The sequence below is a fragment of the Furipterus horrens genome, unplaced genomic scaffold (assembly GCF_987537825.1).
Source record: "Furipterus horrens unplaced genomic scaffold, mFurHor1.1.pri manual_scaffold_2, whole genome shotgun sequence".
In the NCBI taxonomy this organism is placed as follows: domain Eukaryota; kingdom Metazoa; phylum Chordata; class Mammalia; order Chiroptera; family Furipteridae; genus Furipterus; species Furipterus horrens.
Window position 1 is genome coordinate 9,348,167 of NW_028327172.1, and position 25,376 is coordinate 9,373,542.

Consider the following 25,376-nt stretch of genomic DNA (forward strand, 5'->3'; position numbering starts at 1 on the left):
TCTTCAGATTCCACGACCCTGACACCACGTATGCCAAAAGAACTTGAGAATCGAGTTCGGTGGCTTTGGCTAGAAACAAGTGATAAAGGTTTATTCAAGGGTCTTTACAGTGTGCAAACTTGGAACCAGGTAGGCAAAAACCCATAAGTTTTCTCAGGAAGAAAGAAAATGTTAAGGGTTCTTATAGTAAAAAGGGCCTTTTCTTTTTTTTTTTTTTAATTTATTTGTTTATTTTTAGAGAGAAGGGAAAGGAGAGAGGGAGAGAAACATCACTGTGTGGTTGCCTCTCACTTGTGCCCCCAACTGGGGACCTGCCGTGCAACCTAGGCATGTGCCCTGACTGGGAATCGAACCAGTGACACTTGGCTCGCAGGCCAACACTCAATCCACTGAGCCACAGCAGCCAGGGCAGCAAAAAAAAAAAAAAAAAAGGACCTTCTTGAGAATAATCAGTCCTGCATTCTCAGCCCCAGGGTTGGTTCAAGATGGTTATCAGTCAGATGTCTGGCAGTCTGGATACATGAGTCTTTTAGGGAGTATTCAGAGGGTTATCTATAGGACTGAACAGTTCAAAAAGTGGAAGTTTCCAGGTTAGTCAGAACAAGACGATGTCTTTCCTCATCCTCAACCTTCATAATGTTAATAATTTTAGCATCTTGATTAAAGCGAAGCTTTGGTTATGTAAGTTGCTCTTCCCAGAGCTCCCAAAGGCCGATTGGAAGTAAGGGTGCTAGAGAGCACTGGATGAAGAGCTAAAAGAACATAAACAGAGATACTCGATGTTTCCCAAGATGAAGCTGGTCTAAAGGAGAAGCAGGGAGGTCCAGGGGAGAGGGAATGTCGCCGACTAAGCTGTAGTTCTCCTTCTGTTTTCCAGCTGGGACACTGGGGCAATTTGCTGAAGCTTTCTGGCTCCCTCGTGCTGTGTTGAATTATGGGATTGAAATAAATGGAGTTTGAGCTCCTTCCTGCATTAATAGGGTGCTGCGATATGGCAGGGTAGCGCTATGCCCAAATATAGGCTTCCACACACCCTGGGTGGTGCCTCGGTCTGCGTGTCCCCTTGGCTCTCTGTAGAGCCTGCCAGGCTTTTCCAGATCTTGTCTGACCCGCCTCCCATGCAGGCCATGTTCTGCGCGTAGTGAACAGCCTGAGTCTCAGCTCTCCGGAGAGGTGGATGATTCCTCGAGGTTGTGTGTGAGACTGGGTCCGTCTCTAGCGGCTGGAGGGCCACAGACGCAGAAGGACAAAGTTCAGGCTGTGACCAGATGGATCCTGGGAAGCAGCTGGCGTTTCTCTGAGATACTTACAGAACTCTCTCCTCAGAAAAAGGGATTTGTTCCAAAGTTTGGAAACCGAACAGGGTTTGCCACAGAGGAAGATTTGGTACCAGCCTGTTCTGATTTTATCACCTGCTCACCCCCACCCCAAAAGTGAATTTCAGTAGATGATCTCAATTATTTGGTGTCCCATGGCAGTGGGGTGCAGTCACCCGTGGAGCCAGAACTCATACTCCAGCACTAGAGGGGGAACGACTTGGGCAAGTTAACGCACATTCCCCTTTCCATTTGTGAGAGAGAGATCATATCTCAGAGGATTAAATAACAAAATAGTACAGAGATGCCTGACCTAAGTGAGTGCAGTATTCTGTTTCATACTACCTTAAACATGTGGCTAAAAATACAGCATCTTTCAGCAATTTTTCATATTCTACCCTATGTGATTTTCCAAAAATTAGTTTCTACCCTCAAATGGACCAGAAATGAACTAGTCAGGGTTCTTCTGTCTTTCAAAGGCTAGACCGGAGTTCAAATACTTGACATTAAACCATAGAAGAGAAAATCTTCCCCAGCGGCAAGCCAGCTGATGGGCGCCAAGAGGCAGGCAATCTTCCGTCTCTAGGCTGACTGGCCTGGTGGATTTTCCCAGGGGTCTGGCCTCACGGAGATTTACCCAGCACGCCCGATTGAGCGTGTCCTGGAATGGGAGGATTACATTTCAGCCGGTGTTGAAATCACTTGAAATTCCTCTTGTTCATCCAAAGATACAGAAATAAAAGAAAGAACTCACGGTCTTGCGCAGGTGAGCTCTTTACTGTGAGCCATTCTTGCATCTTTTACTTCCTATCTGCACAAGAGAGACGGATCCAAGTAAGAATCACATGCACATGGGTTTTCTTATCTTGTGCCCTACACACATTTCATCAAAAGACATGTATATATTTACATGTAGTCAGCCAGTGGAAGGCAGAGGGGATTACACCATCACCTTCTCCCCTGAACATCTGAGGCATGCCAGATTTTATTCCAAGTTGCTACTTTCTTGAAGAGGGAATCACCTTGGTTTTATTTTATCTGTAGACCTTACAGCAGTAATTTTCAATTTCATTTCATGGCACACATAAACTAATTACTTAAATTCTATGGTGCACCCCAAAATATATTTTTGCTGGTCTGACCAAAAAAAAAAAAAAGGTATAATTTCGATTCATTCACACTGACGGTTATTGTTGTGCCGCTGTTGTCATTTTTTTATCTGATGATCTAAGGAAAAAGAGGTCTGTGCCCCTGATTAAATAGGTACTGCATGTTTTAAAAGTTCTCGCAGCGCACCGGTTGAACATCGCTGCCTCAGAGCTCTGTAGGAGGGAACTGCTGTCCCTTTCATATTTTTGAACGTACCAACATTCAGCGGGTTTGCTCTTCGGTCTGGTGCTTCAGGCTGAGGTGGGATGAGACAGGAAGGCAAACCATTCTTTTTAATGTCCTGGCCTAAACACTGCTGGCCACACACATGCATGCACGCATACATGTCAGCACACATTAAATCGACTGAAATGGTAACCAAATTCTTTTTTTCTCCTTTTCCTCTTCACCAATCCCTTTGTCATTCTGATGGAAGCTTCATCCCCCTACACCATGCTCAGCTACTTCAAGAGGTGAGGATTCACAAAACTCATTCTGAACTTTTCAGATATGTCTCCCTGAAATATTTAGTTATCCTCTCCTGGTCTGACCAGTGGCCACCACAATGAGTCATCCACTGGGCTTTAATCCACAGCAGCCTGAAATAACAGCAATGCCTGGGCTATGACTTAACATTTTCCATTTTTATTAAAACTCTCACTTCCCTCAAACCTGATTATCTTAGAAAGTTAATTTTATTCCATGTTTGGCCTTCGAGTTGGTGCTAATTTGCAAATCTTTTGTAAATTGCTCTCTTAAATCAATGCAAGAATTTATCAACTCTCACACATTCAATTCTTGACAAGTTCAGGAAAAAACTCTTTCCCCACAGAGTGTTTCTGGAGACAGTGGGATAGAAGGAATCCTCTTTACAAAATAAGAGCGGCAAATAATTAAAATTTATGCATTTATTATACACACACACATATAATAGTTATCTGTACATATTTACCTATAGTTTATATGTATATGAAAATGATCCCCCAGTGATCTTATCCATATACAGATTTAAGAAACCAAATACTAAAATCTAAAGGTCAAAAGCCTCTTTTGAATTGTGGATGATTAAACATATATATAGTCCCAGTATATATACATGTACCTACAGCACTGGCCTAACGTCAATCCCTCATTCATTCTGTTCCATCCATTTTAGATATGCATGATGCAATGTCTGCACATACAAATCCATGCATGTTTATATCTTTATTATTATAGCTAAGTACTCATTCTCCCCTTCCTTTATCTTTGTCTTCCTCTGAGGCATATTGTAAATTTCTTGAAGACACTGATGCTCACAGCTCAGCCCCGTGCTGGGAGGGCACTGACCTATCTTCTTTCCTCCCAGTCAGTGGTTAGTACTTGTACTTTTTCTGGACCCGCTGCCACTTTAAATGTGCCTCCTGGCAGAGCTTACGTCATGCTCCATTGAGCTGGAAGCTTCTGAGTGCTGCAACATCTGATTGGTAAAAACAAAACACTTGAAGAGGGGTCCCAGCTTTTAAGATTTAGCAAGTTCGTAATCAGTTCTTTATTCCCCATTAAGAAGGTTTAGTCAGTTTCTCCATTAAACAAGAGAGCGTAAAATACTATAAATTGGAGAACATCAGATTAATAAGGAGAACTTTATCAACTAAAAATACTGCTCTTCAGCAGAAAAAAACAATTTGAAGAAAGAAAAACTTGAATTAAATAAACCTCTATGCACTCCCTGGGGAACTACAGACCTACACCAAAATTACAGATGAAATAAAACCAAACCTCCAGGACTCGCTGGTTTTCTAAGGGTATTATTGCCTTTCTTCTAACCAGGCATCGCTTTCCTCTTTCTCATGATTTCTTACTCATCCAACCACTAAGACACAACTCCTCCCTCCTCCAGAAAGAAGTGCTTTCTGAGCACCCTAAACACTCCTCCAGTTCTGTCCCGTTTCAACCTGTGCCTTGTAATTCCAATCTAGTACTGATCGCTTACATGCACACAAGCTTGTTTCCATACTAGAGAGCAGGGCCTTACTTCTCCCGCGTTGCCCTAATTCTCCCAGTTTTCTCATATTAACTCCATGGAGTTTTGGACATGAACCCATGTGGGAAAGGACACAAGCTAGGTCACCCACCCCATCTCATGCAGCCTGTGAGCTGGCCCTGACTCGTGGCTCATTTAAGAATACAAAAGCCTCGAGTAAGTAAACAAAATTATTTGGGTCCCCAATCCAAGGTCTTGAGTCTTAATTAACTGGGGGTATGAAATGATAGACCTGAGATCTTTTGGATTCACATCTGCACTAGTTCATAACTGCAAGTGAACTTCTCCGTTAATGTTCTCATTGACTGGTTGGAGCTTTTCAAACAGTTTCTCAAGAACATGAAGCGCAGAACGCTGCCCCTTTGTTGTGACGCACGGAGGCGTTACTGTATTAGTATTGATGGCTTTCCCACTGGGAACAGAGTGGGCCTCACTCTGTCCTAAGTCCAGGGAGGATGTGGTGAAGGAGCGCTGTGACTTTTAACCTGAGCAGTATTCCATCCCTTGTCCATGAACGCTTGGGTTACAGTGACTTTATCACAGCATTGCTGATGACAATGGGTGGTAACCTGGGATGAGCTGTGCCCAACCCCAAACTCATGAACATTAGTGGACACTTTCCAGTGCGACGTATTACCGCCCACCCCCAGCTTCCTAAGTTTAGAAGTTTGGTGGGCCTAATCTTTTCCACAAGCAGAATCTTAAGATCTTCACGGCTCTCTTCTTTGCCAAGTAGGAACAACAAATATTGCCTTTGACGCTAACATTGTGCCCTTCAGGACATGTACAATAGTCCCCCTTTATCCACAGGGGTGCGGTCCAAGACCGCCCGAGGATGCCTGAAACTGCAGATAGAACCCTGTTTTTTCTTAACAGTAAGAGATTAATAACTAACAATAAAACAATTATGACAATATATTGTAATAAATGTTAATAGTGATAACTGAATTGGAACTATTGTAACCATATAATCAATAAAATATACTTTAAAAAAACAGCGATAACGGAGAGGGCTCAGTGACTAGTGGGTGGGTGGGTAGTGTACACAGCGTGGCGACGCTGCACAAAGGAACAATTCGTGTCCTGGGTGGGATGGAACGGGACTTTGTGGTAAGCAATTTAACTTACAAATTGCTTATTTCTGGAATTTTCATGTCCTAGTTTCATACTACGGTTGACCATGAGCAACTGAAACGGTGGAAAGTGGAACTGCAGGGAAGTGGGACTACTGTAAAGTCGTTTGTTTTTTCCCCCTTCAGTGCTAGGGACAGACTCCACGGATCCATTTTCCAGCCCTCTGTGGCAGAGGGGCAACAACAGGTTCATAATCAGGCCTCCAGAGTGAAGGGTATACATATAGGCTTTAAAATGAGAAAGGTCTGGGTTCAAACTTAAGTTTGGGGCGAGCAGTCTTGAACAAGTCATGGTGTTTCTGTGAGCCTGTTATCTCATCTGCCAAACGGGAATACCACTCCCACCTCTCACAGCCGGACTGTGAAGATTTTAATGTACATCAAGTCCCTGGCGCACTGCTTCAACACAGTAGATTCTCAATCAATGTTAGTGATTATTTTTATTATCCAAGAGTTTGAATTGAATAGAGTCCATGATTTTTAATTCCCTGTTAATAGTCCTCCCAGAAGTCTTCCAGAACTAGGGTTAAAAATTATTTATCCTGTGAGGCTGTTAAATGTCTGTGAAGGTTACTTAGTGGGTAGAAAAGCTCAGAGCATTGAGGTGGAACAATGCCGCCCTTGCCACCAGTCCCTATGGCCCTAACAACCCCCCACCCCCCTGCCCCAATTTGTCCCTGTCTCCAACCCTTCTTGATGAAAATGCCTGTGGTCTTAAATTATTTGCAAAAACTTAAGAACAGAAAAGTGAGGCCTCAGAGAACTACATACATTCCATTAAGAGATGGGTAACTGCTACATTTTCTTGTCCTTTGCAATATAGTGGCTCCCATGTGCGGAGATCCCAGTCTGATGAGAAGAAATGACTCGAAGGTCATGGATGGACCTCACCGTCCACTTTGAAAGCTCTTGTAGTACCTTTAGGCCCCACAGCTTCTTTTCAAAGAGACCGCCATCTCCAACAATAATGGGCATCCCTTCAGCCTCGTTAGGGGGGATCTTGTGTTCCAGGAGCGCCATTAATTCCTCCAGCTGGTAAGCAAAGGCAGCAACTTGGAGTAGAAGCGTATGGATTGCTTGATGGAAGTCGCCTTCAGCTGGAGTAAGATGCGCCCGCTGGTCCTCTAACAGCCTGGCCAGCATAGCATGGAAGGTACGGTAAGCTTGGAGGTTCTCCTGGAGTCGCTCAGCCTCAGTCAGCTCACCCCACCGATCGGTGCTTGCCATTGGCACCCCGTCCACGGAATCCAGGCCTATGTTCTCGTTCAGGCCCTGATGCTTGACCTGGCCAAGGATACAGAAGAACATCACACCTTCTGTAATCGCCCCAGCATTCTCACTTAACCCTTGAATCTCATTTAAAATCTCATTTACCTCCCTGGTCATTGGATCCAAACTATGAAGAAAATAAATTTTAGAACAGAAACTCTTTACTTGGGGTCTATGATTGGACTTTAGATTAAGACCCTATTGTCCCTAATGTTAGCCGTACGGCTTTCGCTACTGTTTCTCTTTCTTGGGAGGATGTGCAGCTTTCATTAGGTTCTCAATGTTCAAAACCACTGGTCTGGGATAATCACTTCTTCCCATTTCGAATTCCCTCCTAATTTTAATCGTACTGAAGGTTTAAGTATTTTAAACATACTTGAAGACTCTGGTCACACCTAGATGCTCTAGGATGTAGCCACTGTCGAATTTTCCCAATCATCCTTGCCTCCACTGCCCATTCCCCTCAGTGGTGAGGACAGTCCCTCAGAGTTCAGTGGGAGGTAGTTTAAAAAAAAAACTGGTACTTCAGAGTCTCATTTCTGATTGGTGGGGCCGTGCGGGTACTCTCCACAGGGTCTGCAGTGTTCACACAGCAGGTCTTCCGTAGGCTGATGAGAATCTTCCACTATCAGAAAACCAATCTGGAACCCATGGCGAACTTTCCCAAGTCCTTAGTGAACCTGCCAGGGAATCCTTTTGATAGTATAGGTGACCTTCCTACTTAAGATCCAGAAACACTTCTGATTGTATTTAATTAAAAAGTGGGTGGCTAATACTGTCCAGGAGAAATGGGTTGCGTTTACACCGCTCCCTCCCAATCCTATAAGCTTTACTCTGCATTTCATTTACATGGTTAAAAAATCCAGAACAATGTATATAAAGAACCCAAACTTAGAGAGCTCATGTTTCATCTTTTCTGGTGGAATTCAGATTGTAGGCAACCAAATTAGAAACAGCCCCCAAGACAAATAGCCAACCTTACTAGCACCCTATGTGTATTTTCTTACTCAAGGTACATGTCTCCTAAAAAACCCCCCAAAAATAAGCTCATGAGTTTCCTGAAGGGTCCTTGTCAAATAATATGTGCCCGACATTAAAACTGTATCATTAGGGCTTTCATAATTAATAATGGGGCTGGAGCATGGTAGTAAGGAGTTGGATCAGAAGAGATGAAGAGAAAATAGACCACAGCAAAACAGGCAACTTACGTAAGATTCCGTAAGAGCAGTCAGGTCTGAACGAATCTTCCTTGCTAGCCAGATAGAACGGCTGCAGAGGTCCCGGCGGTGAGGGGTCAGCGGTGAATGGTCTGCAAAAGCCATCCCCTAACTCTACTGTCCCAGCAAACAAATGAGCTGAGTTTGTTTCTGTCTACACTGATCCTAGTAAGAAATGGGACTCTCAGAGTAAGTCCACTAGGAATTCTCTACTAATGGAATGGTGTACCCACCCCCACACCCCTCCTGACTCAGAAGTTGCAGCAAATTCCTGGCTGTGGATTTTTTTTGTGCCTGTGGAATCAAAGGCCCCTTTTACTCATTTTTTTTTTTTCCCTGCAGCGTCTGCCTCCGTATCTCTTCTCCACTGAGTGCCTGAGTACTTGTTTTTGTGTCATTGTTTGGCTTTTGCACTTAGCAACGAGGTCACTACCACACTAATCCTCATGACACCTCTGCCTACTGTAATCTATTTTTTATACACATATAATGTTAATTTTATCACCCTCCCCTGTGCTCCCCTTGTCATTTTCTTTCTTCCTTTTTTGGCCTGGCAAAGTATTCAAGAATATTAATTTTTATTATTGATATAGTTGCCAAATATTTATTAAGCACCTGCACTGGGCCAGACACTGCTCAACGCTTTCTTTAAAGTCTTTATTTGATCTTCAGAATAATTCTCTAAGATAAATATTATTCCATCTTACATAAAAAGAAACGGAGGCTTAAAGAAATTAAAATAATGTGCACAAAACCCAATAACGAGGCTCAAAATTTAAATATAGCTCTTTGATTCTACAGCTGTTTCTCCCACGGACTTCCCAATTTTGTCTAGATGGTTCACATTTTGTTCAAGAAACAAGGTTGATGTGAAAAAATCCTTTAAAAAATTATGGCTTCTTTTTACTCCCATCCTTTTGCTATGTAGTTAGTTAGGTTTAATTTACATTTGATTAAAAATCAGCCAAGAAAGCATCTCTGATCTCAATCACAATGCTTTCCTTGTAGCTACGGGAGGAAGGTGCTGTTAAGGCCTTTCCTTTCCAAAGGACAGGAAAACACCCAGCCCTGCCTTGGTAACATTTCTAAGGCGGTCTCACTCAAGTGACAACATGCTTTTCTTTTTCTCCCTTATCGCAGTCATACCACATGTTTCTTAACAAAATAAGAGGAGTTGGGCTTTGAAACAAAGGCAAAAAGAGTTTAAAAGTACTTGGAGCGTTGCTATTCTAGTGTATTTTAACTGTAGGTTAGAGGATGGTGCTGACTGGGTAGAGCTTGCAAGTTTCAACTTCCAATGAACCAATTAGCTTGTACTATTTCCTATCAGACACTGTCTCTAAACTGAAATACATGCCTTTTCGGGGACAAATGTCCATTAGGTACACAATAAAGGAGGAATGTAAGGGAGAAAGAAAGAAGGCCTGCATGGATGTCATAGTAGGGCTTTTAAGAAGGTAAAAGGGTTCTATTTTTTTCCTTTAAGTTAGTACTTTGCTAGCTGATCAGAGGATCATATGGCACCTCAGCACTGGAAATCAAGAACAAACAACAGGATCTGCCAATAAAACCTGGTTTTCTTATGTAGCGGCACTGATTGTTTCACCCTAGGACAACTGTAGCTCAGCACAACCAAGGAAGACCAGTTGCTTCCATGAAGACAACTTTTATTTTCCTTCTTTACATATTTATTTTGGATATGCCTTACCTAGATTAAGAGAAAACAAGAATTTTAAAAGCAGAGTATCCCTTTTATTATAATTTCTTTTTACATAACTTTTTTCAACCTAGATTCAGGTAACTACCTGTCTCTCCCATCAAAGGAGAAGGGTCCTGCACATTACAATAGGCAAAAGGCTTTTAGGAAATAAAATATTTTAAGTTGATCCATTACAATTTTTAAATTTTCTTGAGTACATTGAAAAGTGGGAAAAAGACAGGAGAGAAAAATGGTATTTCAAACAACCAGACTGTAATAACCTCAGGTTTAATACACTCTTTATATTTTTTTCTCCAAATAGGTACAAAGGAGGTTCAAGTGCTCTATGTGGATGCTTTTCCAAACCTTAATATATACATTTTTACTCCCAGTAATCCTGGCCAGTGTTTACCTAAACTCTCTGAAGCATATTAAGTCTCAATTATGCAAAATAACCCTGGGCAATCAAACAAGGGGGAAGCACAGAAATAATGCTTGTATCTCAACTCTTTTCAGAATCTAGAATTGCCAATTCAAGATGGAGAATATGCAATGGGAAAAGAATTCGATTAAGAGTAGGAAATGCAGTTTTAAGATTAAAAGAGCTCCTTGGAAGGACAATGAAGTGAACAGCATGAGGAGCAGGAAGGAAAAAGGGAAGGAGGCCCATAATAAGTAAGTTTACTTACACCAACTCTTTCCTATGCTAGCATCCCTTTCTCGAAAGGAAAAAGATCAGGTTCGTGAAAAATATTGAAAATTTATTGCAAACTGCTGTAATAACTTATTAAAGCAAATTGTAGGCATAAAGTACCTCTGGAGAGGACAAAAAAAGGGGAGAAATAACAGACGTAACTAGCTGTCTTTGGCAGGGAGAGGAGTGTGATAGGGAAGAACATACCTCCATCTCATAGTTTTTTACGCAGTTTGCTTTTTGTGTACGTGTCTAAAATGCCTGATGACTAACTACCCAAACTGTAATTTATGGACACAAAGGATAAAACAGATGGGACAAAGGTAAATGTGGGAACATATGCTAGCTAGTGAAACTACAAAACGGGAGTGGGAAGCCAACTCTGTAGCAGACCCACCCAGTCACAAGAATTATTTTCAAATCTAATTAACGTACCCAAGTCAACTCCAAATCCTTACTGTGGGCAGGGAAGCATATTCTACATCCCTTCTATCCTTATTCAATTTTCTACCCCCACTGGAGGGATGGCAAATCTGCAACTCTGAAAAGAAACAATAGGGCATTCAAGACTGCTCACTGTAGGTGTTGCACTCCCTGTTTCCTGGCATCCCAACCACTGACACTAGTGGGTGTAGAGTAAGCCTCTTTCAGAGATGACATTTTGTTACCCTTCCCTTGGGGGAAAAAAATAAATCAGAGAAAATTGATAAACTTTGTAGTTTTAGTTTTTGTGAAAAACAAGCTGTTCCTTATTTTGTTCTCAGCAGAACTGCATTCTTTCCAACAGCCATCGCACATTTCTGACAAACAATGCATAGGGCAAGCCATGAATTCCAGCTTCTGAGGTTCACAGGACGGAATTCCCTAAAAAGGAGCCAAAGTAGGTTGTCTTCTGGGAGTTATTAACTTATACCAGTCTCTTCCATGGATAAGGAGCAGCAATTCATCCTACGAAAATCCCTCTCTCAGGGGACCTGATAATTCCCAAGATTGCAGATGGAAGCCAAAGCTATTATTCTATCATTAATTTTGTCTACTGAAGCCTTTCGTCTTCTGAGGTGTTATTAAAAGGGAAACAAAACAGAGTAAACTGTCTTTGACGTAAAACTGTACGACTCCTAGACGACTCCTTCACTAATGGCAGTGTCCTTCACTAATCAGGAGCTGGAATGAAGCAATGATGAAGCAATGATAAAGCAAAGCAAAAACAAAAACCAAGCAAGGGGCCAGAGCTGGGCCAATAGGGAAGCATGTGTAAAAAAACAATGGGAACAAAATAAAAACAAATTCACAAGAGAAATCTTTTATCTGTAAGTCAGACCCTGAACGACCTTCCTCATCCCCTCAAAATTCCTAAATCTCAATGCTTTAAATTTTCACAGAGCACTAATTACCATAAACCTAACAGTCTTCCCTAAAAAGCCTTCTGAAAAAGCGCTAAGCTACTGTAGTGATTTCATTAGTGCTGAGGACCAGCTTAAAGGCCACTGGAGAACTATGATTTTAGAGGCGGCTGTGCTTCTTCGACCCTACATCTATCTTACCTTCAAAAGTACCTCTTACGGAAAGGACCCCATGTCAGAATAATCTCTCCCAGCCCCACAAAATATAGCAACAAAGACAAAAAGAAAAAAAAAAAAAATCAGACTTTCCGTTAATAAATAAGGAATCTCAGGTTCCACAACACAAAAACACACATGTTCAAAGTGCAAATTTCTGCCATTAGACTGGGACTTTTCTGTCTCACTGATACACAGTCCTGTCCTATGGTCAGAGACCATGTAGAGGGAGCCTCCTCCCTGCTGGGAGCCTGCTTCCAAGCATGTGAGCACCACTGAGAACCATATGGAGGTGTTGGGAGGAGGACTGAGGTGCTGGGGTCAAAGTGGTCCCCATGTAGATCCTTCCTTTCTAAAACCCAGTGAGGAACGGAGAAGAAGGGGGTGAGAGATGTGTGCTGTTTTAACAGCTCACCCTGCTTAGGGGCCCTAAAGTGCCAAGTCAAGCTGCCAGCCTCCAGAGATTAGAATTATATGATACTTTGAGGATAAGTGTGCTGCATTGGGTAGAAGCCAGACCATAGGGCAGGAGTAAAGTAGGAGAAGGGATTTAGAGGGCAGTACATACTACTACGAGTTAAAAGCTGATCCGGAGCATATAAGAATTACAGGTTGGAAAAGTGGATCTGCTAATGAGCAGGGAAGTCTGCCTGGCTGGAATTGAGCATGAGGATAGCCCTCACTTTAAGAGCTTACTTTTGTCTACTTTTCTGATGAAGGCAACATCAATTTTATAAAGGGGTCAGGAAAGGGAGAAGAGGGGGAGGGAGGGTGTGTGTGTGTGTGTGTGCGCGCGCACTGTAATCCACATTGGAAAGAGCAGGCCCTTCAGTTATTTTACTAGATCTTAAATGATTTAAAAATTTTTTGTCCTTTTTATCTTTTAAGTACAAAGTCTGAGCTGTCCCAGTGCCTAAAGTCTTCCCTTCTAAGGTCCAGTAGAGTCTGAATCTTCAATCAGAACCTCTGTGGTAGCACCGAGTAGATCTGAGTTCATGACCAGCCCTTCAGTGCTCCCACTGCTGCCGCTTCCCACAAAGATCTTCCCATCAGCCATCAGGCTCACCCGTTCCGTCCCACTACAGTATGACTTTGACATCCCATCAGCCTCTAGCAGGAGGCACTCTCCAGAGGTGGAGTTTCCCAAGGGCTCAGGAAGAAGAGGGAGACCCTGACCATCTGCAGGTTGTGTCAGGGACTCTGGGTTAGTGCCCAGGATATCTGTGCTGGTGATGAGGGCGCCTGCATTGGCAGCCAGAGCTTCGGCAATCAGCACCTCAGGGTGGCTTTTTGCTTTGTGTGCCACTACGCTGTCCTTTTTCTCAAATTTTTTGCCACAGATATTGCAAGAGAACTGGTAGAAGGAGTCTGCATCATGCTTCTTCATGTGCCAATTAAGGGATGCCTTTTGTCGACAAGTGAATCCACAGATCTCGCATCTAAGGAGAGTAGAAGAGGAAATGGCTGATTAGAGAAAGAGTTCATATTCAGAATCAGGGTGAGAACTTACAGGTCACATACACAGACAACAGTCAGTAACATATATTTCTTGTGAAAGACTATGAAAAGTTACCAGATGGAACACCAACCTGACTTTAAAAGAGAGAAGAAACAGGAAGAAAAAGTTCCCTAAGTAGCTCCCCTAAACAATACCCACTTTAATCTGGTAAAAGTAAAGAGCAGTGGCAGCTGAAATTTTTGTAAAGGGGCTAACGCTCAAGTGGCATAGATGTACTTCTCACCCAGATGTTCATCAATAAATAAATACTCACTGTAACGGCTTCTCGCCTGTATGAATCATCCGGTGTACTGCCAGATTGTGAGAACTCTTGAAGGCCCGAGCACAGTATTCACAAATATAATCCCTTTGATCTAAGAAGAATAAGAATGTGGTTAATGTTCTATTCAGAATCCCTCTAAGTATTTTCTTTTTCCCTAGTTTACAATAAAAGGATGATGAAGCATGTCAATTTAGAATAAAAGCAACACTGTTTTCAATGTATAAACACTGGATAAAAAATTAAAAAGAAATATAAAGGGAATTTTTTCTTTTTACTACATACTATTCAGTAGCATAAAGATTTAAAAAAAACAAACAAACTAGATAGAAATATATGAGAACTAAAACCTTAATATTATTTTACCAGTAATATAGATCTTGGACAAATTGCTTGTCAAATAAACTATATCCTTCATGGATTTTATTCTTTGAAAAATGTGACCCACGGACTTCCAGCCAAGACACGTTGCATCTCCCTCCACAACCAAGAAGAATACAACTACCTCAAAACTAGAGACAACCAGAGGTTCCATAAAATCGAGCTGCAGGGAAGTCCAGCAAATAAAGATATAAAGAAGAAATACTCATCCAGACAGGTAGGAGGGGCGGAGAGGAAACGGTGTGGTGGCGGCAGCAGCAGGCTGGCGGAAAGTGCAGTCACATATTTTAACAAGTTGGGAGGGACACCTGGGGAGCACTCCCAGCAGCAGACCAGACCACACAGCTCATGGTTCCAGCACCAGGGAAAAATAAAGCCTCATTGCTTCTGACTGTGCAAATCAGTGGGGGCTGGGACGGAGGCAGAAACTGCTGGTCTCAGTAGAGTCCACTGGTTTGAAGGACCCCCATGGTCCTAGAATATCCACAGACCCACCCAAACTGGGAATGACGGCCAGGGCAACAGCTAGACAAGCGCCAGTCCCATACGGAAGTGGGAGAAGTGCCTGGAAAAAGAGCGAGTGCTGAGCAAGCGGCACTGTTCCCTCTCAGACCCCTCCCTCACAACGTGGTGAAGAGTCACCCATACTGACGAATCCCTAAGGCTCCGCCCCTTACAATATAACAGATGCGACAGCTCTACCTAAGACAAAGAGGCAAACAAACACAGGAACCTGTCAAAATGAGGAGACAGGAAAGCATGGCCCAAAAGAAGGAAGGGATCAAGGTTCCCGTGGGAGAACTAAAGGACAAGGAGATTGCCAACCTAACAGACGAAGAGATAGCCAACCTAATGAACGTAGAGTTCAAAACACTGGTGATAAAGATGCTCACAGACTTGAAAGGTATACTTAAGTATGGCAAACGCATAAGGGAAGAAGTGAAGGCTATACTAAATGAAATGAAGGAAAATCCACACAAAACCAATGGTGAAGGGAAGGAAAGTGGGGTTCAAATCAATGATTTGGAACATAAGGAAGAAAAAAGCAGTCAACCAGTACAGAATGAGGAAACAAGAATTGAAAAAAATGAGGAGGCTTAGGAACCTCTGGGACAGCTTGAAACATACCAACACCTGAATCGCAGGGGTGCCAGAAGAGGAGGAAGAGCAAAAATTGAAAACTTATGTGAAAAAATAATGAAAAACTTCCCAAATTTTGCGAAGAAAATAGACATACAAGTCCAGGAAGCACAGTCTCAAACAAGCTACACCAAAGGAAGACCACACCAAGACACATCATAATCAAAATGCCAAAGGTTAAAGATAATCTTAAAAGCAGCAAGAGAAAAGCAGAAAGTTACCTAACAAAGGGGTGTCTATAAGACTATCAGCTGATTTCTCAAAAAGAAACTATGCAGGCAAGAAGGGGCTGGCAAGCAGTATTCAAGGTGATGAAAAGCAAGAACCTACAACCCAGATTACTCTATTCAGCAAAGCTATCATTTGGAATGGAAGGGCAGATGAAGTGCTTCCCAGACAAGGTGAAACTAAAGGAGTTCATCATCATCAAGCCATTATTATATGAAATGTTAAAGGGACTTATTTAAGAAAAAAAAGATCAAAATTATGAACATTAAAACAATGACAAACTCACAACTATCAACAATAGAATTTAAAAAATAAAAACAAAATCCAACTAAGGAAACCAGAAGAGGAACAGTATCATAGGTATGGGGATCATTTGGAGGGTTATCAGCTGGGAGGGGGGAGGGGGAGAAATGGGGAAATGGTGCAGGGATTAAGAAGCATAATCAATTGGTACAAAATAGACAGGAGGAAGTTAAGAATAATATAGGAAAGAGTGAAGCCAAAGAACTTATATGCACGACCCATGGACATGAACTAAGGGGGGGTGGGATTTTTGGAGGGAAGTGGGGGTACTGGGCAGAGGGGAGCAAAGGGAAAAAAAAATTGGGACTATTGTAACAACATAATCAATAAAATATACTTTAAAAAAAAGTGACCTACAATAAACAATTTACACTTCTCTCAAAAGATTCAAGTTGTGGCTATTAAATCTACAGCACAGTACCTGTAATTTACCTTATTCTCCTACCCCACAAATTCTGCAACATTCAATTACCTCCCTTTCTCATTTCACAATCCCCCAAATTTCACAGGATATTTGAAGAATCTGGTAACATGGTGTTGATCTATGTGAAAAGGAGCATTGTACTTTACTATTTCTTCATTATATGGTTCACTAGAGAGTGGACAAACAGATGCTCAATATCATTTGTTGAATGAATGATGACTACATTTTTTATGCCTTTCACTTGAAAGTATTATACTTGTTAGCACGGTGAAAGTTAACAGGCAAACAATAACAAATTAATCTTATACTTTATCCCAAAACTAAGTATGGGAGAAGAGCCAAGTTTTTCTTAAGCCTGAATAATCTTAGAAATCATTTGGGAATCTTGTTCAATGCAGATGCTGACTCAGCAGGTCTGAAGCAGGGCATGAGATTCTGTATCTCTAACAAGAGCTCAAGTGATGCCAATACGAATCTATTTTCTTTTTCTTTTTTTATAATTTTTAATTAATTAATTAATTTTTATTTTTTAGAGAGAGGGGAAAAGAGAAAGAGAGGGAGACAAACATCACTGTGTGGTTGCCTCTCACTTGTGCCCCCCAACTGGGTACCTGACGTGCAACTGAGTCATATGCCCTGACTGGGAATCGAACCAGCGACACTTGGCTCGCAGGTCAACGCTCAATCCACTGAGCCACAGCAGCCAGGGCACATATCTATTTTCTATACAATGAGTAGTGAGATCTAAAAACACACAGTTCTAAACCAGAGACAACTCTTAGTATCTCTCAGGTCTTGTCCATTTGTCAAGCTCCACTGTAGTATGGCAAACTGAGTGGGGTATCCATTTATTTAAATAAATTATATTTTCAAAGGGAGTCTGTTTATACTAACCTGGAAAAGGAAAACTCTCTACACTGACATCATAAAATTGTATTAATATAAATATGTGGATAAAGAATTTCCAAAACAGTTTGTCATAGCAGGCTTTTAATATTTAGCTAAAACAGTCTAAACTAGCTATCAGAAATGAGTTTTCTGTGTAACGAGACAGTCTAATAATAAGGAGTGGAGAAATGGCAGTACCTAGCAAGAAACAGAGTACAGATAGCATTTGTCCAAAGGAACAGACAATGCAAAAATTATAGACTTCGAAATGACTGAGACCCAAGTTCGAATCCTGGTGTTTCTTCAATATCTACCACTATGCCAGGCCCTTTGTGATAAATAACACATTATATGTTATTTCACCCTTATAATAATGGTGTCATTAATATTCAATGATACCGGTATCATTATTATTATTTTACAGATGAGGAAAAGAGAGAAGAGAAAAAAATTAAGAAACTTGCCTAAGTCGTACATATGGTAAATGGTACAAAGGGTACATATCTCAGTATGACCTTGGGCAAGAGACATGGCATTTCTGCAACTGGAATTCCTAGTATTCGGACTACAACTGTTGAGAAGGTAACATGTAACATAACAATCAACTATCTGGCATGTACTGGATTAGTTCTAATATCCAGCTCAAACTGTTTCTATTAGCTACACTGTACTGAGATTGTCAATGGCTAAAAGTGAACAAAATTTGAATTCATTCTGTAATTTGAATTACTAAGACGTTCAGTTTCTCTTTTTGAGTCAACTGCTCCTACAGAAGGTTACATGTGAATTCAATAGCTAGCCTTTATGATTTCAATAGCAGCACAAGTCCTAGGAGCCATTTAATAGTTACTGTAAACTATAAGCTAGCCTCTAACATTTAGGCTTCTTAAGACACCTCACTTCTAATCTATTAAGAATATACCTGAAACAGAATTAGAAAATCTTGGTTTTGCTAAAAACAAGCTGTGTGAACACAGGTAAGTTACTTAATGTTGCTAAGCCTCTGATTTCTTGGCTGTAAAACCAGACCAATAGAGCAAACTTAGTTATGCTGAATGAATGGATAAGCAACAATATATGAAAGGTCAATCCGAAAAAAATCCAGCCATTGCTAATATGACATGAATGGTTTGCTTGATATGGATGTAACCTGGCAGCCAAGGAGAGTGGACTGGAATGCACACGCGTGAACAATGATGACTTCACTCTCCTAGCCAGTAGGGGTGGTAGACACCACTAAGTGAGCATGTGTACTGTGTGGCTGTTGCATTCAAAATGACTGAGCAGAGCAACGAATCTGCATCAAATTTTACGTTAAGCTTTAATGTTCCTCCGCAGAAACAACTGGGATGACTCAGGAGGCTGCAGCTACAGGTAACTGGTGACTGGCAGCTTCATTAACGCGCCCGCTTCATGCACCATATCTCATGCAGTTTTCTGATGAAACATCAAATCACCCAGGTGCCTCAGCCCCCCTACAGCCCAGATTTGGTGTCCCGCGACTTCTGGCTTTTCCCAAAACTAAAATCACCTTTGAAAGGGAAGAGGTTTCAGACTTTTGATGAGATTCAGGAAAATACAATGGGGCAGCTGATGGCAATTGGGAGAGCTGCGTTGAGGTCCCAAGACGCCTACTCTGCCGGAGACTGAGGTGTCCTTGTTCTATATACAATGTTTCTTCTATCTTCTTCAATAAATATCTGTATTTTTCCTACTACATGGCTGGACACCTTCTGGACACACCTCATATGTAAAGTGTTTGGTCCACAGTTGACGCACAATATTTGCTCAAGAAAACATTATCCCATCCAGGTCATAAAAGTTCTTCTCAAAGAAATCAAAGGAAAAGGAATCAAAAGCCCTGGTTTGTGCACCCCTTGTAAAATTTACGTCATTACTTTTTACTTTCCCACCTCTCTCTCACACTTAACTGTAGACTATCTTAAGATTTATGTTAGAAAAAAATGTCATTATCAATCTATATTTAAAATACAGTGCATTTATCTATATGATAAAGTATTCTATTTTGAAAGTACCTGTATGATGTTTGGCATGTCGCAGAAGTTGCTTCTGGAGCCTGAAGAGTCGCCCGCAAGAGGGATGGGGACATACGTATTTCTTTTTCAGCAAATGCTGATATTTAATGTGGTGCTAAAAGAGTAAAACAAAGTGAAGAGGGTTAAAAATTAAGGCTTCCTAGATATCTGTTCCTTTGCTAAGCTACAAGTGCTGAAGAAAAATCAAATACTTTGTATATGGATAGAGAGGCAATATAATCAAATAGTTAAGAACACAGGCTATGGAAGTAAAGTTGGACTCCAATCTGGGCCTGTCATCACCAGCAGTGCGATCTCAGGAGATATGTACTGAAATACTGTTCTCATTGTAAAATGGAGATCACCTAACTACCTTGGGGTGTTGTTGTGGGAATCTAGAAATCATCTTGTATGCACATAACACAAGAATATTAGCTATCACTATTATAAAAGAACCAGAAAGTAAGGCCTGAATCTCCTGTTATACTTGCTGCTAAACTAAATATCAAAAAGGCATTTCTTAAGCTTTGGTAATTAGTATTTCACTTTCATGTTTTCTGCAAGACCTAAACATACGCTGTATCTTTATTCACATTAAAAATAACTACTCCAAGGAAATCCACTGTTTGGGCTCAGGTTCTCAGACAGTTTTCTTTCTTTTTATCTCTTTTTAAAAACACAATGAGTGGATTAATTTTATGTTTAAAGATTTTTCTTGACATTGCAAGTCAATGATAAAGCCTACACAAATTCACACATGTAAAGTCTCATGAAGCTTGAGAGCTAGTAATGGGACGTAACCTGAAAGCCTGCCTTACATAACAAGTTCACTGACCTGCAAGTAGCGAGGGTGAGCAAGAACAGTTCCACATCCTTCCATCTCGCAACGCACATACTGGATTGGAGGCTTTTTCCTATTATCAGCATGTAGGAGTCAAGTTAGCAAAGAAAACAAGCAATCCGCCCAGTGACCTGAACTCAAACTGCACCATTAGGGATACTACCTTTATACTATTTGTACATAATTTGTTAGAAGCAACCAGAAATCGCAAGATGTGTGAATAGTGTTTATAAAAAATAATGCAAAATAAACTGGTAACCCCCAAAAGTTAAAAATGTATTAAAAATTTTAGAAATGTTTAGATCCTACAGTGGAAATAAAAACGTAACTTTGCATCAAGGACATTAATAAAGTTGCTTCTGTCCATTCCTGCAGGATTATTATGACTACATACAGGATTCCCTCACTTACCGTGGTTATTACATTCTAGATCCTCCCGCGATAGGTGAAAATCCGCGAAATAGGAACCTTACATTTATTTTAGTATTTATATACATTTTAAGGCTTTATAAACCCTTCCCACACACTTATAAAACGTTCCCAGTCCCTTATTAACCTTTCCTACACTTTATAAACACTACTTATGTTCTTAAACATATTCTACAGTCTTAAACCTACGTAACTTTAACATACGTATACAGTACTGCAAAATCTCACAATATAGTGAAAAATCCGCGATAAATAACTAAATATAATATTTTTAAAAATCCCACGATACAGTGAGGCCGCGATAAGTGACCCACGATATAGAGAGGGACTGCTGTATTTGAGTAAAGTACCTACCACCTGAAACAAGGCACAACACAGGAGTATAAATTCTCACCTTCTTTTGGGTAATCGTGGACTTTTGTCATCTTTTCGCCTTCTTCCTCTCCTATAATTAAAGAAGAGTAAAGTGTCCACATATTCTGGATTGAAGCTTATTGAGTGAAAGATGGCTTAAGACATATAAGTTCTGTCCAGAAAAATTCCAGCCATTGTTAATTTAACGAGAACAGTTTGTTCAATATCAATGTAACCTGGCAGCCAAGGACAGTGGACTGGAACGCGCATGCGTGAACAATGATGACTTCACTGTATTAGTGGGGGTGGTAGACGCCATTGAGTGAGCAGGTGTACTGTGTGGCCATCGCACTGAAAATGACTTGAGCGAGTAAAGCAACAAATCTGCACCCCATGTTGTGTTAGGCGCCAACATCCCTCTGCAGAAACGGTTTAGATGACTCAGAAGGCCGCAGCTGTGGGCAACTGGTGACTGGCAGCTTCATCGCGGTAACGCGCCCGCTCATGTATCACATCTCATGCAGTTTTTTGGTGAAATATCAAATCACCCAGGTGCCTCAGCCCCCTACAGCCCATATTTGGTGCCCTGCAACTTCTGGCTTTTCCCAAAACTAAAATCACCTTTGAAAGGGAAGAGATTTCAGACTTTTAGTGAGATTCAGGAAAATACTACAAGGTAGCTGATGGGGCTTGGGAGAACTGTGTGAGGTCCCAAGGTGCCTACTTTGAAGGGGACTGAGGTGTCACTGTCCTATGTACAATGTTTCTTGTATCTTCTTCGATGAATGTCTCTATTTTTCATATTATATGGCCAAATACCTTCTGGACAGACCTCGTATATACTCAAGACCAAAGAGCAGGTGGCCAAAACAAAGGATAACCCAGAATACATAGTCACAGCCATATATGGCAAACCAAACAAAGATTTCACCCTGAAGTAGTTGTACTTTCAAATAAGTCTACATCACAAGTTAACATATACCATTAATAAGCTATACAATACTACGGAAGATTCGGATAAACCTCAAAGTTACTACCTGGGTGTTTCAGTGAAAAGCCTACTGCTTAAGTCTCATCAATTTAAAAAGTAGAATGGAAGTCTATTAACTAAAAACCCTAGAAATATAAACTATAGGCTCCTTGCAATAGAACCAAAAAGCCTAAACCTTAAAAAAAGATCTTATTACTGCAACAAGAAATGATTGCTAGATGGAAAATTTTTAACCTGATGAAGATTATTACATCATTTGCCTTATGTGCCCCTCTTTTGGAGACCCACATTGCCACACTTTCTCTTGCTGTTCTACCCCTTCTTCGTCCCTATACCTACTGTCTTACCCATTCATTTGTGTATCTAACACTGCCTTGAATTACACTTCTTAAGCTCTTCAGAAAAGTGTCTGCAATATAATTGTCAGCTGCCTGAGGCAGCAAGACAAAGTGGGGCAAAAGTAGGCATACAGCTGTGAGTATGCAAAAGTTTATTCTTGTATCATTATTTATTATTGTATTATTTTCCGAGCAAGCGTAAACCTACTCTCGCCCCACCCTGTATGTATACATCAGAATCCCTCCTCACACTCCCACATTTTTTTCCACTTGTAGCTTCAAAATGTTGTTTCCATTTTTACTGTCTACTCACTTCCTAGGAGGTTCCTCATCTTCCCTAATTTCATTCTCTTCTTCTTTCACCTCGACCTCTACTTCCACTTTAATTTCTTTCTTCTCTTTCTCTTCTTTTACCTTCCCTGATTTTCTTCGCGGCTTAGGGGTTTCCCTGAAAACACAAATACATTTCAACACTGGTATCTAGCAAAGTATCCTTTCACAGAAAACTTGTTAACAAGGTAAAGTCTGGTGTTGTTATTGATATTTCAAGCCTATGGGATGACCCTCAAAGCTAATGATGCTCTAAAATTAAATCTCACTATAATTGTAAAAAGAAACAAGATAAAAGTAGAAAATTCCAAGTATTCAGGCAATTCATATCTTGTTATGATAAAAATACAGACATCATAATAATATGATATGATCAAAATAAAGTTCTATAATGGAAGAGAGGGCTGTACGAGGGGTAATAAGATAATGTTAAACTTGTAAAATAGGCACATAAGTAATTATTCCCGTTAGTTTAGCAACAAGGCGAAACAGAAACATGTAACTGCTTTCCAAACTTATTCTCATTGACACATCTGGAGTAAAATGAGACAAACCTTTCTAAGTGGGGTTTGTAGGTCTCATCTCTTGGGTCATCTTTAAATGGTATTTCCTCTTCACTGATTAACATCTCTTCCTCCTCCTCCACCTCATCACTACTAAAAAGAAGCAAACGAAGATTAGAAATTCTGGTTGTAAAGATTATATCTGAGAGAATTTTCTAATTTTAGTACACGTGCTGCCAAAGTGAGCACTGGAGTTTATTAGGTAACTTTTTTGGAGTGGCCGAAGATTCACAGTAAGTTATCTAGAATTTTATCCTTGGGACCTAGCTGAACTGCAATCTAGCTACTTTATCCCAAAGAATAACTGGAACTAAAAATTCTCAATATGTTATCACTTTGTTAAATAAAGTCAAGGTGAAGGCAGGCTCAATAGCATGAAGAATTAAAAATCAACTGACTTTATAATACAATGTCTAATAACTTGCCATATCAAAAAGACTTATCAACAGACAAAAAACAAACAACAAAACCACTCATGTGACTTATCATAAAAGACACTGATATAATTTCAAAGCCCACATTTCATATTAGTGTCTAGCATGAAATAGGGCAACACGCAGAAGATGCTTAAGACATGACTAAGGATTATATGGTTGATGCGCTAATGAAGAAACAAACTGGAATCTAAACTAAACATCAAAAATTTGTTACAGCTCAAAATTCTTTCAAGTAGAAAACTTTGAATAATTTACTGTGATTGTGCTCTCTGTCCTCAAGGGTTTAAATATGAAACGTTTCTTACCTAATGCCACCTGTAGATTGATGCTCTTCTACAACTTCTGGAAAAATAAAAGCCAAAACAAAACATTATCTATGTAGATGTATTTTCTCACTGCTAAGAGACCCAATTATTGCCTGAGGTAATCCCACAAAAGGAGAGTATTACCAATTGTAAAAAAAAAAAAGAACCCTTTCTATATCACCACACCTACCCCTGAAAGTTAAGCTGTTTTGGTAAATGTTCAACATTACATTTAAAAGCAACTGGCTCTTAAAATCATCATTCTCTGCTTGCATCATACCATAATCAAGCTGATCTGTATTTGGTTCTGACTTGCAGATGAGCTGCAAGGAACCAGTCTTGGACCTCGAGCTTCGGGTGTTCTCTGTGTCACGATGCCGAGAGACAGACGTCCTACTGCTGCTGCGCCAGCCCCGACTAGGCCTGGTTGTAGCAACGGAAACTTCCTGAGGGAGGATAGAATCATCTTCCTCTTTCTCTTCCTTGGGATCTAGATGAAAACATATACCATTCTTTTAAAATTTATTGTAAACCAAAAACCATCTTTGCATATCTACTATTGTAAATTCAGTCAAGGAGGGATTAAAATTAAATTTTTTCCAGGGGAAAAAACCCTCAACTTTTAAAACAAATAAGAGAAACAACAAAAGGAGAGAGAAATCAGATAAAACTTATCCTATTGCCATCTCTAAATAAACAATTCAAGTTGCAAAATATTAATTTTATATTGCTTTATCTACTAAAAAATAAAATGCTAAAAGGAGTATGTAAAATATACCAAAGTAATTCAATCCATGGAAGTCTAACCTTTAGATCTAAGACAAAAGAACCTAATTTCACAAAGTGGTCCCAGGAAAATGACTGAAAGTACAGAGGCATGAAAATGTCATCGATCTAGATGTTTTAATAACCGAGAAAGTCCATAATAAGAAAGCCTCCTCTTGACTCTGTTACCATATTTCCCCCGTACTTTAAAGGGAGAATGAGGTGAGGTAGGGTCATCCCTCTCTGCACAACAGATAATAAAAACAGCATTAGAAATTGGCTTTCAAACCTGGAGTAGCTTATTAATTGTATCTATAGAAGTTAGTGTTTAAAAGTGGGCCTATTTTGACGATGCAAGATTCCTTTAATAATCTCAGAATGGAGAAGGCCTTTGTAAGAATAGCACAAAATTTCACATCTTAAGACTGATACATCTGATGACATAAAAATAATTTTCTGCATGGCAAATTCCACTATAAGCAAAGCCTAACAACCAATAGAAAAATGGAAGCTCAATTAAAAAAATAAAAAATATATATATATATATATGGCTTTCGAACATACAAACAATACCAAAGCTCAACCCACTCTAACAAGAGAAACTCAAATGAAAATGATGGTGACATCACTGCTCCCCTATCATACTGGCAACAATCCAAATACTTGAAGAAAACAGGCACTCCTAACACACATGACCACATGTGCAATGGGAAAACCTCTAAGAAGGACAATTTGGTAATATCAAAAATGTAAATGCACACACCTTTTCACATTTATTTCAAC

At 40.4% G+C, this 25,376-nt stretch overlaps 2 protein-coding genes and 1 non-coding gene across 4 annotated transcripts in view; all 3 read right to left on the reverse strand.

Moving 5' to 3' along the window:
• Positions 1 to 2,224: 2,224 nt before the first annotated feature.
• Positions 2,225 to 2,345, reverse strand: LOC150017748 (small nucleolar RNA SNORA67). Its single transcript, XR_016509488.1, has one exon. It is a non-coding gene; the product is annotated as a small nucleolar RNA SNORA67 (small nucleolar RNA).
• A 3,700-nt stretch (positions 2,346 to 6,045) lies between these two features.
• Positions 6,046 to 8,270, reverse strand: CNTF (ciliary neurotrophic factor). Its single transcript, XM_090260965.1, has 2 exons — positions 8,102 to 8,270; positions 6,046 to 6,908 (listed from the first exon to the last, which is right to left on the reverse strand). Exons 1-2 carry the CDS (start codon positions 8,213 to 8,215, stop codon positions 6,420 to 6,422), a joined length of 603 nt encoding a protein of 200 aa, XP_090117091.1. The 5' UTR covers positions 8,216 to 8,270; the 3' UTR covers positions 6,046 to 6,419.
• Positions 8,271 to 12,132: 3,862 nt separating this feature from the next.
• The window catches only part of ZFP91 (ZFP91 zinc finger protein, atypical E3 ubiquitin ligase), a 33,087-nt gene continuing 19,843 nt past the window's right edge, over positions 12,133 to 25,376 (reverse strand). Inside the window, exons 3-11 of one of the 2 annotated variants that reach the window (XM_090260980.1) lie at positions 24,109 to 24,318; positions 23,829 to 23,865; positions 23,078 to 23,176; positions 22,507 to 22,641; positions 20,905 to 20,955; positions 20,076 to 20,154; positions 19,241 to 19,355; positions 13,835 to 13,934; positions 12,133 to 13,501 (exon numbers count right to left, since the gene is read on the reverse strand). In XM_090260980.1, coding sequence (XP_090117106.1) covers positions 12,991 to 13,501; positions 13,835 to 13,934; positions 19,241 to 19,355; positions 20,076 to 20,154; positions 20,905 to 20,955; positions 22,507 to 22,641; positions 23,078 to 23,176; positions 23,829 to 23,865; positions 24,109 to 24,318 — 1,337 coding nt within the window. In that variant the 3' untranslated portion in view covers positions 12,133 to 12,990. Of the gene's footprint in view, positions 13,502 to 13,834; positions 13,935 to 19,240; positions 19,356 to 20,075; positions 20,155 to 20,904; positions 20,956 to 22,506; positions 22,642 to 23,077; positions 23,180 to 23,828; positions 23,866 to 24,108; positions 24,319 to 25,376 lie in introns of both variants that reach the window. The other variant, XM_090260976.1, reaches the window with a different exon arrangement.